Source organism: Pituophis catenifer, unplaced genomic scaffold (genome assembly GCF_029215685.1).
Source record: "Pituophis catenifer annectens isolate HBS135680 unplaced genomic scaffold, rPitCat1.0.hap2 SCAF_1, whole genome shotgun sequence".
Classification (NCBI taxonomy): domain Eukaryota; kingdom Metazoa; phylum Chordata; class Lepidosauria; order Squamata; family Colubridae; genus Pituophis; species Pituophis catenifer.
In genome coordinates, this window is record NW_027256881.1 from 236,516,237 (window position 1) to 236,531,127 (window position 14,891).

Here is a 14,891-nt window from a genome sequence, read left to right on the forward strand (position 1 = left end):
GTAGGATAAAATAACCACTGGCAAATTAAATCTTTATCTAATATATTGCTTGTACTTAGTAGAAACAGTGACGTTCCAAATTGCAGTTTAAATGTATCCTAGTTCAGACTTTGCTAAGAATATCTGTTTAATTGTGTGGTCAGGAGAAGTACTTTTGCACTTCAACTAGTGCACAGTCTGTATCTTTTCCTGGAGATATTGTGTGAGTGTTATAACCCGAAATCTTCAAATGCATCTTGCATGGAGAACTGTAAGCTGCTTTGCTTGAGTTTTCACTAAAGAGTGTTCAGATCTTTTGTTGGTTGAGAATTCTCCAACTAAACTACGGATCATTATAGAAAGCATGTGATTCCATCACAATAATTTTAATAGCTGGTTATGACCTATAAAGTTCTATGGGAGCCAGTGTCTAAATGACTGCTCTCTCATGCAAATTAGCTTAGATTTTATTGAAAGAAGCTTTCAATTTCAAGCTTTCCTTTTTCTTTTCCCCTGACAATTTTGATAGTGCTTCCAAAGTATGGAAGTCCATAATAGAAGAAGGTGCTCCTTTGGCCTCTTTTCTGATGACTTTTTTATAAACAAGCAGAAATATGTTTGCTTAGTCTAGGGTACAATTCTGTCTCAATTCATTAAAGGCACTTGAACTTGCTGTTTTTCAGACTTACTCTTTGGAGGATTTCTTTTGCCATATGCTTTTTAATAAAATGCACGTTGCATTTTATGGATATCTGCCTTGAGTACTCATTTGTTGGAAAAGGCGGGATATAATTCAACAGATTAAAAATGCCTCAAAACTCTGGGTAGGAATGAACTCTCTATTGAACTGATACTGATGATGCTGTCCCTTTGGTTTGACCAGAGTCAATGATTAAACAACCTGCAAGTCTTTATTATAATAGAAAAATGTCATTGGTTACCTGTGACGTTGGTATAAAAATTTGCTCCAATGGAATCTATATATGTGGATTTTGACCTCTAGCCACCAGTTGTGAAACCACTGTGCTGTGTACAAACTGATAAAGATCGCAGCGATCTTTGGAATCTGAGTATTTCTTGCAGCTGGCTCTTTCTCTCTGGCTTCTCTCTTATTATCCAGACTGGAGCTTTGTATGTCTGTGTACAAGCTTGTATGCATTTTTTCCCCCTTCTGACTTTATGGAACGTAACTCGTCTGATTAGCTCATTTGTTCTGAGCAAGAAACCTGTAAAAGGATTGTGATTTGGTAGTTTACACAAGAGAGCTCTTAAGAATTTCTCTTATGTATAGTGTCCTCTAGTTTTAATTTTTCATGAATGTTGGAGATCCACTTTTGAGAATTCTGCCAGAATTCTTAAGAATACACAAAACATTGGGGAGATAATGTGATTGGAGAATAAGTCATGGGAGAGGTTTAATTTCCTCTTGCTCCCACATTGTTCATATCTCGAAGAGGGCAAGATTGCGTCGAAATAATTTCCCAGAACAGCTGCCAGGTCCAAGTGGTTTGCTTTATACTAGGCTTAAAATCAACCCCCCCCCTCCTCAGCTTGCATTTGTTGCAGGGAGCAGAATACTATACGCTTACACTCTGTGATCAAGAGATTAGGAGAAGCAAAGAACTGTGTATTTGTGTGTTGGTGCAGGGCTTCAAAAATAACCCAGAACTATGTGGGTATCTTGTATGGACAAGTTTGAAAGATGGAAAATAATTGTTAACCGTCATTGTCTGTCTCTCAAGGCACCTGGGAAACTTGCAGTCTGGTTCAGAGGTCTTTAAATTCCCTTCCTCCAAGTCACATTTCATGCTGACTTGTCTGGGGAAGATATCAGAGAATGTTCTCTCTTTAGTCCGGCTGTGAGTGATGGCTCTTAGATTCTGCTGTTGCCCCAAATAAACCATGTACGGGCACAAAGCTCTTCTACTGTTATGAGCCTTAAAGCAAGTAATACTTTCTAGAAAATCCTTTGTTGTCACAGATGCTGATAGAGAACATTTCAGGAACATATTTGAAAGTTACCAATCTGAAGCAATATTTTAGAACCCCTCACAGAGCATTTACAAATCAGAGTCAGCTGATTTGAACTAGGCAGGCCAATGGTTTGACTTAGTATGAGGCAGTTCCTTGTGCTGTCAAGAAAAATTAGCAGGGTAGAACAAAGTTATTTATTTTCTTTAGCTTATCTTATGACAAAGTACTTTATCTTGGACATTTTTCAACCAAAGTTCAAGAGGCAAACTGATTCCAGACAATTTATTGTTGAGTTGCCTTGGCTTACTCAGGTTTTACAAAAAAAGTTCACATGACATCACCCATCTGGAATCCTCTTATATTTTCCCTAAATATCATGGGATGTCTTACCAAAGAAAGTGCAACTTTTCTGAAAATTGCTGAAGAAAACGTGCAGTGTAATAAGCGATTGGTGTAGATGGCTTTGTTATTACAGTACTTCTGTGTTTTTAAGAGGTACGGCTTTGGTGTAGACAGTTATGTATTGTGGTTTATCACTCATTTGTGGTGAGCTATCATTTCATAATTTTTTAAATAATGTTTATTTCAATGTTATAACTTAAGTAGTATTAAAAAGTTATTTGGATATTCTTTAAGAAATCAAAATAGTGAAAGGCCACTATTATGTAAGAGCTCCTCATAGTTTATAAACTTTAATAAACTAATGAAAGTTTATTAAAAGTGTCTTATAATACTAATGAACTAATATTTCTAATGAAATATATTCACTTTAATATTTCTAATGAAATATATCCACGTTAAAACAGAAAAGGGTTCTAATCACCGTTATGTTAGTAAAGTTGTTAATGCTGAAAGAAGAGCCAAAAACATTTTATAAAAAGTCTTATAATGGGAAAACTAACTAGAAGATATGAATTACTTGCAACCCTAGGTAGGAGGTAGAGATTTCACTGTTTCAAGACTGCAGGGTTTCATTATCCAGAACTTGAGGGCGAAAATATTGGCAGGTATTTTATTCAGTTTCGTGTTGCAGCTGCTACTGGCTAAATAGGTTGCTTTGTTTGATCAGGGACTTCCCAGTCCTCTTCTAGACAACTGGCATAACACACAGCTCTCCTCCTGAGCTCAAAGGATGTCAAAGAGCAACCTGTTAAAAAAAAAAAAAGGCACTCTACCTCCCAGCCCAATCCAATGTTTATGAATTCTGAACTTAAGGCAGATGGTGAGTGAAGGCAGCTTTATCTACATTTCCTTAGTGCTGCCCCTGCGTGGGCCTAAATGGCAGGGATAACAGGTGCTAAGCTGAGGAATTGCTGGACTCTCCTGAGGAATCAAAACACAAAATGACATAGACCTGATATGGCCTTTTGTCACTTGGGTAAAAAGTTAGATAACTCTTCTGTTCAGGGCAAATAAATGTCCATTCTGTTAAAAGTCAGAATCAAGTTGGCAGTCTTTTGTTCTAATATATCAGCCTGGCTTTCTTCATACATATTAACATAGTAGCAGTTCCTAGCTAATTTTAAAAGAATGTAGAGTAATCAGATGGCGATAAGTCACCAAGGACTAAGCGTACGCTGATCAGCTTCTGTGTTTGAGCAAGAGGGAGGTTGGCCTGACTTTTCATGCTCACAATTGGAAAGGAAAGAACATAACAGTTGAAAGACATAATTCTTTCTCCAAAGGCCAAGATCTGAACAGCTCTGCCATGCATAGCTTTGTTTCCAACAGTACTTGAAGAAATTAAAAACCTCAAGAGTATTTAAAATTGTGGATCTACACTAGTCCTCAACTTAACAATCATTTGTTTGGTGACGGTTCAAAAATTAAAATGGGACCGTCCCATTTCTTTTTGCAATGGGTCTTTTTGGTCAATACTAATAATTCTATTTAAACTTTTTTCATAACCTGCTGAATTGTGCTTCGTGTGGAATCTTGGCTCCTTCGTGTAAATGGTAGCCTGAATGAGACGACTTCCTTGGGAAACCAATACATAAAATTGCTTAGGGGAGTTCCCTGAAAAAGAAGCTGAAATATCTATTGACATGCCATCATTGTTCCATCATTACAATGAAAGGAATTTTCTCTTCCCCTTTCCCTGAAGCTCTTTAAAAATTACATCATTTTGCAATTTCTTCCCTTCCCTCGTCATCCTAACCTTAACCCTAATTTCTGCATTATTTCGGTGGCATTTCCTGGGGTTTGTTTTTTTTCTCAGCAATCATCCTCTAAAGCAGGGTGAGTGAAGCCTTAAATACTACAGCCTGCAGAGGCCTTCTATAAATTATAGTATAGAAGCTAAATTCGATGTGATAAAAGAAGAAAATTACTAAATACACACTGATTATCCTGAAGGCACAGCTGTTCTCTTAGTGTCGTCGTTGCCCTGTCTTATTCCCCAATATTAAGTAATGAGACATGCAGTCTACTAGGTGTGACACCTTAAGCGAGAGTCACTTAATCATTTTTAAAGCGCTTAAGTAAAGTCTGCTGGCGTGCCTCTAAAATGTTCTGGTACGTTATTATTTACACTTCGATTGTGTCACGTAAAGATCCAGTGTCCTTGAAATGTCATCTAACTTCACCTACCTGACTTGATTGCACAACAAAGAAAGCTTTGCAGTGTCGCAGGCCTGGCTGACAAGAAGGCTTTGTGAACAGCTTTGGTATAATTGGGGCAATGGTGAATAGGCCGGATGAGGTAGAAAGAGTCTGTGGTTAGGCATAGATGACATCTACTTGCCCTCTAGTGGTCAAATTAGAACGGCATTTGCTCTGTTGACAACATCTAATTCGATTAAATTTTAATTTTTTTCCCAAGGCCCAGCTTGGCTACCTACTTATACAGTCAAGCTAACTTCTAGGCCTGTTCCCTCTGCCTCTTACTGGGCAATGAGGCAGTTGGAAGGGAACCTGCCTGCACTCCTGTATTCTGCCAGGATTGGGAGGGAAGGTCATGCTGGATTTCTTTGCTGCCACATGACCCAAGCATGAGAGATGCTGCTTTTAGGAATGCTCTTAGTTTTAGACTGGATGAGATTAGCGGTATTAGTATGACTAGAGGTGTGCACTATTCAGATCCAAAAATGCAGCGTCTAGTGGGTGGATATCATCCTCATTGTATCTGACAGCAGCCCTCTAAAGGAACCATACCTTTTTCTGGCATAGCATACTTGCATACCATTAGCATTAGATCCTCCCGTGCTACAGAGCATATATCAGGCAGCATACTTGCAGGCTTCGGAAAATAGGAATTTGAGTTCACTGTGTCCTGTTATCACCTCTTAAATGCCAATTAGTATTTTCCTGAGCCCGTTCTGGAAGAGGCAGGAGTCCTTTAAAGGAGCTATCAACCTTATACATACCGTGTTTCCCCAAAAATAAGACCCAGTCTTATTTTTTTTTTTTGCCACCAAAAAAGGCACCAGGTCTTATTTTCAGGGAATGTCACCCACTGACTAACCTCACTTGCGCGCATCACCCCCAGCCTCCTTTTCGCTGTCAGAGGCCTTCAGGAACTTTTTCTTCTGCGGCCGGCAAGGCTTTCCTGAAGGCCTCTGCAGCTGATAACAGAGCTCCGGATCAATTTGGAGCTTTGTTATCAGCTACAGAGGCCTTCAGGAAAGCCTTGCCGACTGTAGAAGAAATGGGCCGGTGAGGCAGGTGTCGGGGTGTGCGAGGCCTGGCTACAACTGTCCAAAGGTAAGTAGTAGGGCAGCTCCACCTCCATCCCTACCCTAGCTTAATTTTTACCCATGGACTCTGGAGTGGGCGGGATCTTAATTAGGACTTATTTTGGGGGCAGGGCTTATATTAGGCGCACATGTAAAAATCTAGGACTTACTTTCAGGGTAGGTTGTATTTTCAGGGAAACGGTATTGTACGTATGTGCCCACATCAGATCCAAGGCATCTTTGGATTCAAATACCGTTCATCTCTAGTGATGAGATGATGGTACCTGAGGCTTGCCAGGGAGTAAGTCTTTTCTAATTCTGATAGCAAAGGTGTCCTCACTAGAGAGTTAGTAGGTTAGTACGGAGCTCTTCTCTGTGGCATTGTAGCTGTAGCCTTGATAAGAGATGGCTTACCTGGCCGCTTACTTCCTTTTCTGTTTGCAGGAGTTACGAAGACATGCTTGTGGATGACATGGCTAGAGACCAGTATTACTGGTCCCCAATGGCACAACATGATAGAGGCAGCCTAGCCAGTCTGGACAGCCTGCGAAAAGGAGGCCCACCTCCAGCCAATTGGCGCCAGCCTGAGCTCCCCGAGGTGATAGCTATGCTGGGGTTCCGCTTGGATGCAGTCAAGTCCAATGCTGCCGCCTACCTGCAACACTTGTGCTTCCGAAATGACAAGGTGAAAACAGATGTGCGCAAGCTAAAGGGTATTCCTGTACTCGTTGGACTATTGGACCATCCCAAGAAAGAGGTGCACTATGGGGCATGTGGGGCCCTCAAGAACATCTCCTATGGCAGAGACCAGGACAACAAGGTTGCCATCAAGAATTGCGATGGCGTCCCTGCTTTGGTGCGCCTGCTCCGAAAGGCACGTGATATGGACCTCACCGAAGTCATTACAGGTAACCATTGCTGGCATTGCCCACAGAGAATGGCTAGAGATGTAAGGCACACAGATATGTTTTTGAATAACATTATATTCTCCACCACAGGGACACTCTGGAATCTATCCTCTCATGACTCAATAAAAATGGCCATTGTGGATAATGCCTTACATGCCCTCACGGATGAGGTTATCATCCCACGCTCTGGATGGGAACGAGAACCCAGCGAAGACTCCAAGCCCCGCCATATAGAGTGGGAATCGGTGCTCACCAACACCATTGGCTGCCTTAGGTGAGCTGGATCTATGCTGTTATTAGAAGGACTCTTTGACAGTTCTCTGAAGAGCAGCATCCAAACTGCAAAAACTCAACCCGTGATGCTGAGCTTGAGGATTTGCCTCTTGGGGAAAGGCCATTTGGTGCCAGGTGTTGTTTCTTAGAATAGTCCAGTCGGGAAAGAGATACAGTACTGGCCACAAAAGAGAATCTTCAGTGACTTGGTGCTTCCTGGCTTGCCTGATAGGCAGTAACCTTGGGTTGGCTTTATAACTCTGGACAGTAAATCCTGATGGCTGTCCACATAATCAAAACTGGGAATAAGAGAGGGGCTTTTCAGAATGAGCAGAATGGAGCTGCTAATAGTTTCAGTAGAAATTTTACCAAAAATAGAATTACCCTGTGGTAAGATGGGCAGCCAATAAAATTTATAAATAAATAAATGTAAGTAAAATTGGCAAAATCAATGTTGAAACAGATGGCACGTGTCTGAACTTTGTTCAGTCATGACGAGGATGGCAGCATTGGCTGAAATCTCAAGGTCTGATAGAGGGTATGTTAAAGATTGTGGAAGATTGAAGAATCCTCCTGTTGCTGAATTTAGAAGTTCACACTAGGGCCTTGAAATTCTCCACCCAAACTCCCACGTGGATTAGATTTCACAGATTGTGATAAGCTTCAGTGTGATTTGTTTGGCTTACCACCTAGTGTGAAACTGGTGATTTGTAACACAGAGTTTAATGCTTGGCATGCTTTGTGAAATCAAGCACAGCAGGGTTGGATAAATAAAGTTGTAAAGCGTTGTGTGAAGCTAGCCACAATGTTGAGAGTAGAAGTTGGTTAAATTGGTTTAAAGCTGACATATTTTAAAAACCATAACCTGCTGGTGTCCTCGTCCTTCTAAAAGATTTTCTTGCTTTTATAGGAACGTGAGCTCGGAGAGGAGTGAAGCCCGTCGAAAGCTGCGGGAGTGTGATGGGCTAGTGGATGCACTTTTATACATTGTCCAAGCAGAAATTGGCCAGAAAGATTTAGACAGCAAGGTAAGGAGAAGGGGGAAAAGCACACAAAACTGCCCCCCCCAACTCGTTTTTAGTGGAAAATATGCAGTTGGGCTTTTCCTCCACCTCATTTTCTGTGAGTTCTACTTGGCTTAACCACTTTCTGAGCAACGAAAGAAATCATATATAATTAGAGAGATCTGAAGTTTCATCTTATGGTGATTGAAGAAGAATATTTAAATTTCATCTTTCATTTCATGCCTTGATAAGGCCACTCTTGGAATACTGCGTCCAGTTTTGGTCACCACAATGTACAAAAGATGTTGAGACTCTAGAAAGAGTGCAGAGAAGAGCTACAAAGATGTTTAGGAAACTGGAGGCTAAAACATAAAGAACGGTTGCTGGAATTGGGTATGTCCAGTTTGATGAAAAGAAGGACTAGGGGAGACATGATAGGAGTGTTCTAATATCTGAGGGGCTGCCACAAAGAAGAGGGAGTCAAGCCTTTCTCCAAAGTACCTGAGGGCAGGACAAGAAGCAATGGATGGAAACTAATCAAGGAGAGAAGCAACTTAGAACTAAGGAGAAATTTCCTGACAGAACAATCAGTGGAGCAACTTGCCTCCAGAAGTTGTGAATGCTCCAATACTGGAAGTTTTTAAGAAGAGATTGGACAACTATTTGTCTGAAATGGTATAGGGTTTCCTGCCTGAGCAAGGGGTTGGACTAGAAGACCTCCAAGGTCCCTTCAAATTCTGTTATTAAATTCTGAGGCTAGCCTAGTATTCACTGCTGTTCTTTAGGATGTACAATGTTGTTGCACACGCCATCTGGTTTTCCCATATCCTCAAAATTAAGACACCCTGTTTGGATTTTAAATAGGACAGGCTTTTACCAAAAGATATAAAAACAAAACCAGCAAGATCTTTGGACGGGTGATTTAGAAACAAAAGTTAGAGCATCATTTCCCCTCAGCGTGCATATATTTTCTTCCCATTATCTATCCCAAATCCATTATGTGCAAAGCAGGGCATAATACTTATTCTTCCTGCCACTTCCTAGGACTCCTGAGGGATGAGCAGCTTAATAAAACTATCCTCCATTTGTAGGAGTGAGTTATTATACAGCAGGCAATCAAGTTGGCTATAGTTCAAATATTAGTGTTCTAAAGTCAAGAACAATAACTATAGCCCAATCCCATGGCTTGTGATTAGGAATTCAGGAGGTTGTTGTAACCCACCTGAGAAAACTGTTTTGAAGGGTGGCATTAAAAATATTAAAATTATAATAACATAATCTAAACTTCTTGAAATAATTCCTTTCTCTCACTCTAGTGAATCTGACTGCGCCATCCTTAATCTTAAACCTGAGTGAAAATAGCACAGAAGGACCAAATGAGACTGGTTCTTCTTGTTAGGACATTCTCCCTTCTGGTAAAGAGTTGCCACCTCTCCCTTTCTGTGTATGAGTTTCTTCCAACTCCGTATCTGGATCTGTACCTTTCACAGTGTTCTTTTAAGCAGGGAACGTATAAACACTCCCACAATCTTCAGTAACCCAGTTTTGTATCTCTTCATAAGAATCTTTAATTTTAGCTTTCTGCCCAGAGGGCACTCTACCTAGTTAACAGTTTTAAAAAATGTGAAAGCGAGTAAAATCACTGTTAATAATGAAGACTTGAAATGATCTGGTTATGCTGTGAATCGTTTGAACTCCTGTGGCTTTCCTGTCTCACGTGAGGAACTGTCTTCCCCAGCTTGTGGAGAACTGTGTCTGCCTACTGAGGAACTTATCCTATCAGGTACATCGTGAAATCCCACATGCCGAGCGCTATCAAGAAGCCCCCATCAATGCTGCCAACAACACTGGCCCCCATGCAGCCAGTTGCTTTGGTGCCAAAAAAGGCAAAGGTATGTAACTTTTGAGTACCTGCTCCTGTGCTAAGTAATTGGAGAAGAGGGAGGGTAGAACTAGAAGGGAGAGGATGTTGGCTTTTAAGTGCTTCTAATCCTTGGCTTCATAAGACAAGCTACTGCTTTCCATAGAAGCATCTTGGGTTCACTTTCTGGCTGTCCTGCTCTTTATCTCATAAGGCCTAAGGACTGTAACACGTAGCAATTTTGTTTGGTAATTCAGCTCAGGTGATGGATGGTTCCTCAATTAATTTGTGGCCTATTTCCCCTTCTCTTTGCTTTATATTTCCCCCCCAAAATGGCTGTGATCCTGCTGGCATCTCTTCTCTCTTGCCTCCCTTCTTCCCTGTCCTTCTCTGCGCTACAAAAGATGAGTGGTTCGCTAGAGGTGAGTTGGGCTTTTTGATTTTTTGGCATGCCTGTTTGTGTGATACACAATTTTTCCTCCTTAGTGTGATTGAACCCAATCAGAAGCATAAGCAAGGGCGGCGTTGAATGTTGTGAGGCTCCTTGCTTGTCTCGTGCTGAGAGGATGCTCTCTTTCTGTTCTTTTGCTTGCGCTGTGTTTGGGGAGAGCCATCAGGCCACCCGAAAGAAATAGGATAATGATGAATCAAGTGAAGTCAGCATGAAAGCCACTTAAATTGTGGTTTCAGGAAATGGGCTTGGAAATAAACATTGATGACAATAACAGAATATACCTGGCTACTGAGTTCTGAGTGAATTCTCGGGTTGCATACAGATAACCTGTGGAGCCTCTGCTTTATAGAAGAGAACACTACCCATGAAAACTACTCAAGAACCACTTTAGATGTGGATTAATTTGTATTACTTGATTTTTTTTCTCCATGCTACCTTCATACAAGTGTTTCTGCTATTGCAGTCTTTGCAACATTCCCGATCCTTGAAGATAAATGTAAAGTTAACTTAAACAAATTGAGATTTTGAACAAATTTTAGGCTAACTGGAGGAGTATCATCTAGTCTAGTCAACTTCATTTTTCTCAATTTTAGTAAATTGAGTAGAATGATTTAAGATGCCTTTTGGATAAATGCAGTAACTTGGCATGCTAGCATGTTTTGAACCCAAATAAATATGAGAAAGTAGAGAATTCATTTTCTGAATTGGAGCCTGGGAGCATCTAGTCCCTAATGGGAGAGTACATTGATTCTAATTTTGACTGTAAGTTAATATGAAAGAAGTAAATTTGGATTTGCACATCATGCTTCACTATAATTTGTTCAATAAGCCACAGATGGCCATTGCAAATCAAGCTATAAACTATAGTTTGCAAATTATTGGCTGGTTTCATGCATCTTACTAAGAAACGGATGGCTCATGGTGGCTTACTACAGCCTTTTACATCTAACTGCCCCCTGATAATGTGGACGTCAGTTTCTAGAGTTTCCTAGCCAGTTTGGTCATCAATGAGACTTCTGAAAGTTGGAAGTCCACATGTCTGGGGACTCTGATTTTACCCAGCATATTAAACGGCTAGTGTTAAGAGCATATTTGAACGTGAAAATTTAAATTAAATGGAAAAGGATCATATTCAGATGCTTGCTATGCATGGAGTTTCAAATGCAGTCTTGACATCTCCAGTTAAATGTGTGTGATCAAAACACTAGGAGACACTTTTTTGGGGGAGAGTTACTGACAGTTGTAACAGATGGTGCAGAAATAGGCAGTTCATTAGCCTGGCTCCTGTGAAGGCAGATCTTTTTTCTGTATCCTAATTATAGTTTAGTAGGTGTGAATCTCTCCTTTATTTGTGCATTTTTCCTTAAAGCAAAAGAAATCAAAGTTTGGAACTGTATTTCTTGTGTCTGGCTATACTATAGGCATTGAGTGGGGTCTATATTTTAGGATTTCTTTTTGTTATATTTCTTTTTTTTTCCCCCAAGGTAAAAAGCAGACAGAGGATCCTTCTACTGATATAGTTGACTTCCCCAAAAGACAAACGCCTGCAAAAGGTATGGCTTATTTTGCTGCTGGAAGAACAGTAGCTCAACGAAACCAAACATACTTTGTTTGCACAAGGTGAATTTGATCCTTCCTAAGATAAGGCACCAGTTGATGATAAAAGCTCTTTGTCCAGAATCTGATGAACTATTGCCGGTCAAAATAGGCAGTATTGAGTTAGATCAGCCCTGTCCAAACTCATATCTCAAAAATGCATGCTGTAGCATTTATAGCAATATTGTCTGGGAATTCTTTTAATTCAAGCATGTCTGGAAGATTTGTTGAATTTGATGGGGAGTTATGTTGTGATGACAGTTACGTTGTGATACAGCTTCCTATATTTCTAGAGTATTTTTTTTTCTTCAACTTCCTCCTTTCCTTGGGAGAACTGTGATTGTTCTTCTTTAACTGTTTTCCTATATGGATTTTGTTGCAGGCATTAGTCCTTACATGTTTTGCTTTAGGAAGGCAAAGGTGGTAACTCATATACTGCTGAGAAATGTTTTATTGGAGGTTTGAGTGAAAATACAATTTTTCCTCCAACTGTAATAACCTCAAATCTAACAAAGGTGTGACTCACAGGTGTGGCAGGAAATGATCCAACTGTAGGCTGACCAAAGCACTTGAAAAGGCAGTGGCCTTATTTCTGTAACCATTGCTAAATCTGGGAATAAAACAGAGCACAAATATTCTTAGTCACAGGAAATGGCCCTTAATAGGAAAGGGCTAATTTCACCTATTGAGACTAGAAGACGGGGCTTAAAACATCTTCCTATCTACCGTACTGAGGAATCTGCTTCCTTTTAGTTTTAATACTCTGACTTCTTCTAGAAGAACAGTGGCTTTCCATTGGCTTCCTCGTGGGAGCCAGGAATGTTAAAGAAGGAAGAGTAGGTGAAAACCAATGTTCTCTCTTAGCTGTCCAAAAGCAGTCCCTGCAGTCATCTGCCAGCAAGAGGTTGCAGCTGAGAGATCTGCATGGGCTCCAAAGAGTTGGAATGCAGAGGAGCAAGTTGCAGTACCAGTTTGAACTGCCCCAAAAGTAGCAGGACTGAATGAAGGTTGTACACCAGCCTACTTGTCCACCTTGATGGACTGGGCATCAGCTAGCACCAGTCTTGCAGCAGCCTGAAGACAAGTGTGTGTGTGTGTGTGTGTGCGCGCGTGCGCATGCGCGCACGCACAATTATATATATGTGCAAAGTGTTCTTACATGTGCAGCATCCTAAGGAACAGTTCAACCTTGACTTCCACAGCAATGTGTAAACATGGTGGGGAACCTTGAGAAAAATGGTTATAATGGTGTCATATTCTCTGCTGGAAAATGGAAGTGGACTAAATACTAAAAAGCATCCTGAATTGGGTTCCATTTATCAGAGTCCTCCTTTCTCTTGTGTGCTTATTCATTTAAAAGAGTTCTCTGCTGCCTCTCAGCAGAACTCCCCACATCATTAACAGAAACAAAGTACACATGAGGAAGCAACACATGAAAAGTTGCAGAAACAACGGCCAAGAAGACACCCACACCCACACCCTTTCTTTTTCTAAATTTGAAAGAGCAAGTGTTGATACCAGAAGGCTGGTTGGAAAATGCTGTGATCAATAAGGTTCTCTTAATAGATGCCTCCAGGGAAGACATGGGAGGCATACAGTTTGACCAGATTTATGTGTAAATTGGTTCTCTTTCCTCTGCTAGGCTATGAACTCCTCTTCCAGCCAGAAATTGTCCGCATTTATATTTCATTGTTAAAGGAGAGCAAAACTGCAGCTATCATAGAAGCCTCAGCAGGAGCCCTGCAAAATCTATGTGCTGGTCGCTGGACGGTGAGTAACCACATAAAAGAGAAGTAGTGCTGTAAGATAAATATTGTCCCTTAAGTCCAATGAAAGTATTACATTAAGATAGCAAATGTTGGCTGGGTTTGCAAATCTTTAAGTCAAGAATGTTCTATATTGACTTATATATAGAAAACTGTGGTCTCCTATCTTAAAGAGCTAAGTCGTAAATCACATCAAGCCAGAAACAAACAAACAACTGTAGAGATTAATGACAACCAACCCTCAAGTTTGTAGACTTCCAAAATAGCCATAGCTTGTTTGCTACTTCATCGTATGTTGAAGCTTTTTCAGCACAACTGTATCAGTGGTGGGTTCCTCCCGGTTCCGCCGAGCCGGTAGCAGTGACGATATGACGTCACCGAACCGGTTCTGTCCCCTGCGTTATTATTACCTTTTATTTGGCCCCACCCCCAATCTATTGCTGCCTCCTGAGTCCCAGCTGATGGGCTATAAGGAAAAATTGTTTAAACTCTTGCCGCTGGGCTTCAAAGGGCCACCCTACAGCTGATCACTGGTAAAAGGCAGTTTGGTGGTAGACCGGTACCTCCCAAAACAAATGAGTAGACCAATGCCTGCAAAAATAATGAGTAGACCAGTGCCTGCAAAAATACATGAGTAGACCAGTGCCTGCAAAAATACATGAGTAGACCAGTGCCTGCAAAAATACATGAGTAGACCAGTGCCTGCAAAAATAAATGGGTAGACCGGTACAGCAGCAAACAGTTAAAAGCCTGGTAGACCAGTACCTCTGCTAAATCCTAAAGAATTGTCACATGACCATCAAGCTACGCCCACAGAACCGGTAGTAAAAAAATTTAGAACCCACCCCTGAACTGTATGGATTGGTTAGACGTTTGGGAAGGGCACAAAACTACATAAATCAAAACAACTGCAAGCAGGCTATGCTTTCCCAAAGTCACATTAAACTAAGCCCATAGATGCTGTTTGATAGATGCTAATTGCAATCAATCCAAGTGTCTGATTTACCAAAGTCAGAAACAGTCACATCTTAGTCCAGTATATGTAAGAGTAATAGTTGATGTGATGCAACCCAGCTTTATATTTACAGGTAGTCCTCAACTTAGAACTGTTTATTTAACGACCAGCCCTCACACTTAACAACTCTTGCAGAGTCCCTGCGGTCATGTGGTCATAGTTTGGGTAATTGGCATGTATTTCAAGAGTTGCGGCATGCCAGGGTCATGGGATCACTATTTGCGATCTTCCCAGCTGGCTTCCAACAAGCAGAAGTCAATAGATGAAGCTGGATCCACGTAACGACCGTGTGATTCACTTAACAACTGCAGCAGAAAAAGGTGGTAAAATTGTATGTGATTCACCAAACAACCGCATCACTTAGTGATGGAATTTCTGGTCCCAATT

The 14,891-nt window shown here is 40.9% G+C and overlaps 1 protein-coding gene across 5 annotated transcripts in view; it reads left to right on the forward strand.

Annotated features, from left to right (window-relative positions):
* CTNND1 (catenin delta 1) overlaps positions 1–14,891 on the forward strand; it is a 78,213-nt gene that overhangs the window by 46,004 nt on the left and 17,318 nt on the right. For 4 of the 5 annotated variants that reach the window (XM_070931343.1, XM_070931351.1, XM_070931365.1 and 1 more), the window contains exons 7-13: positions 6,072–6,535; positions 6,626–6,809; positions 7,719–7,836; positions 9,551–9,704; positions 10,078–10,095; positions 11,612–11,680; positions 13,366–13,493. In XM_070931343.1, the coding sequence (XP_070787444.1) occupies positions 6,072–6,535; positions 6,626–6,809; positions 7,719–7,836; positions 9,551–9,704; positions 10,078–10,095; positions 11,612–11,680; positions 13,366–13,493 (1,135 nt within the window). The remainder of the gene's footprint in view (positions 1–6,071; positions 6,536–6,625; positions 6,810–7,718; positions 7,837–9,550; positions 9,705–10,077; positions 10,096–11,611; positions 11,681–13,365; positions 13,494–14,891) is intronic. The other variant, XM_070931356.1, reaches the window with a different exon arrangement.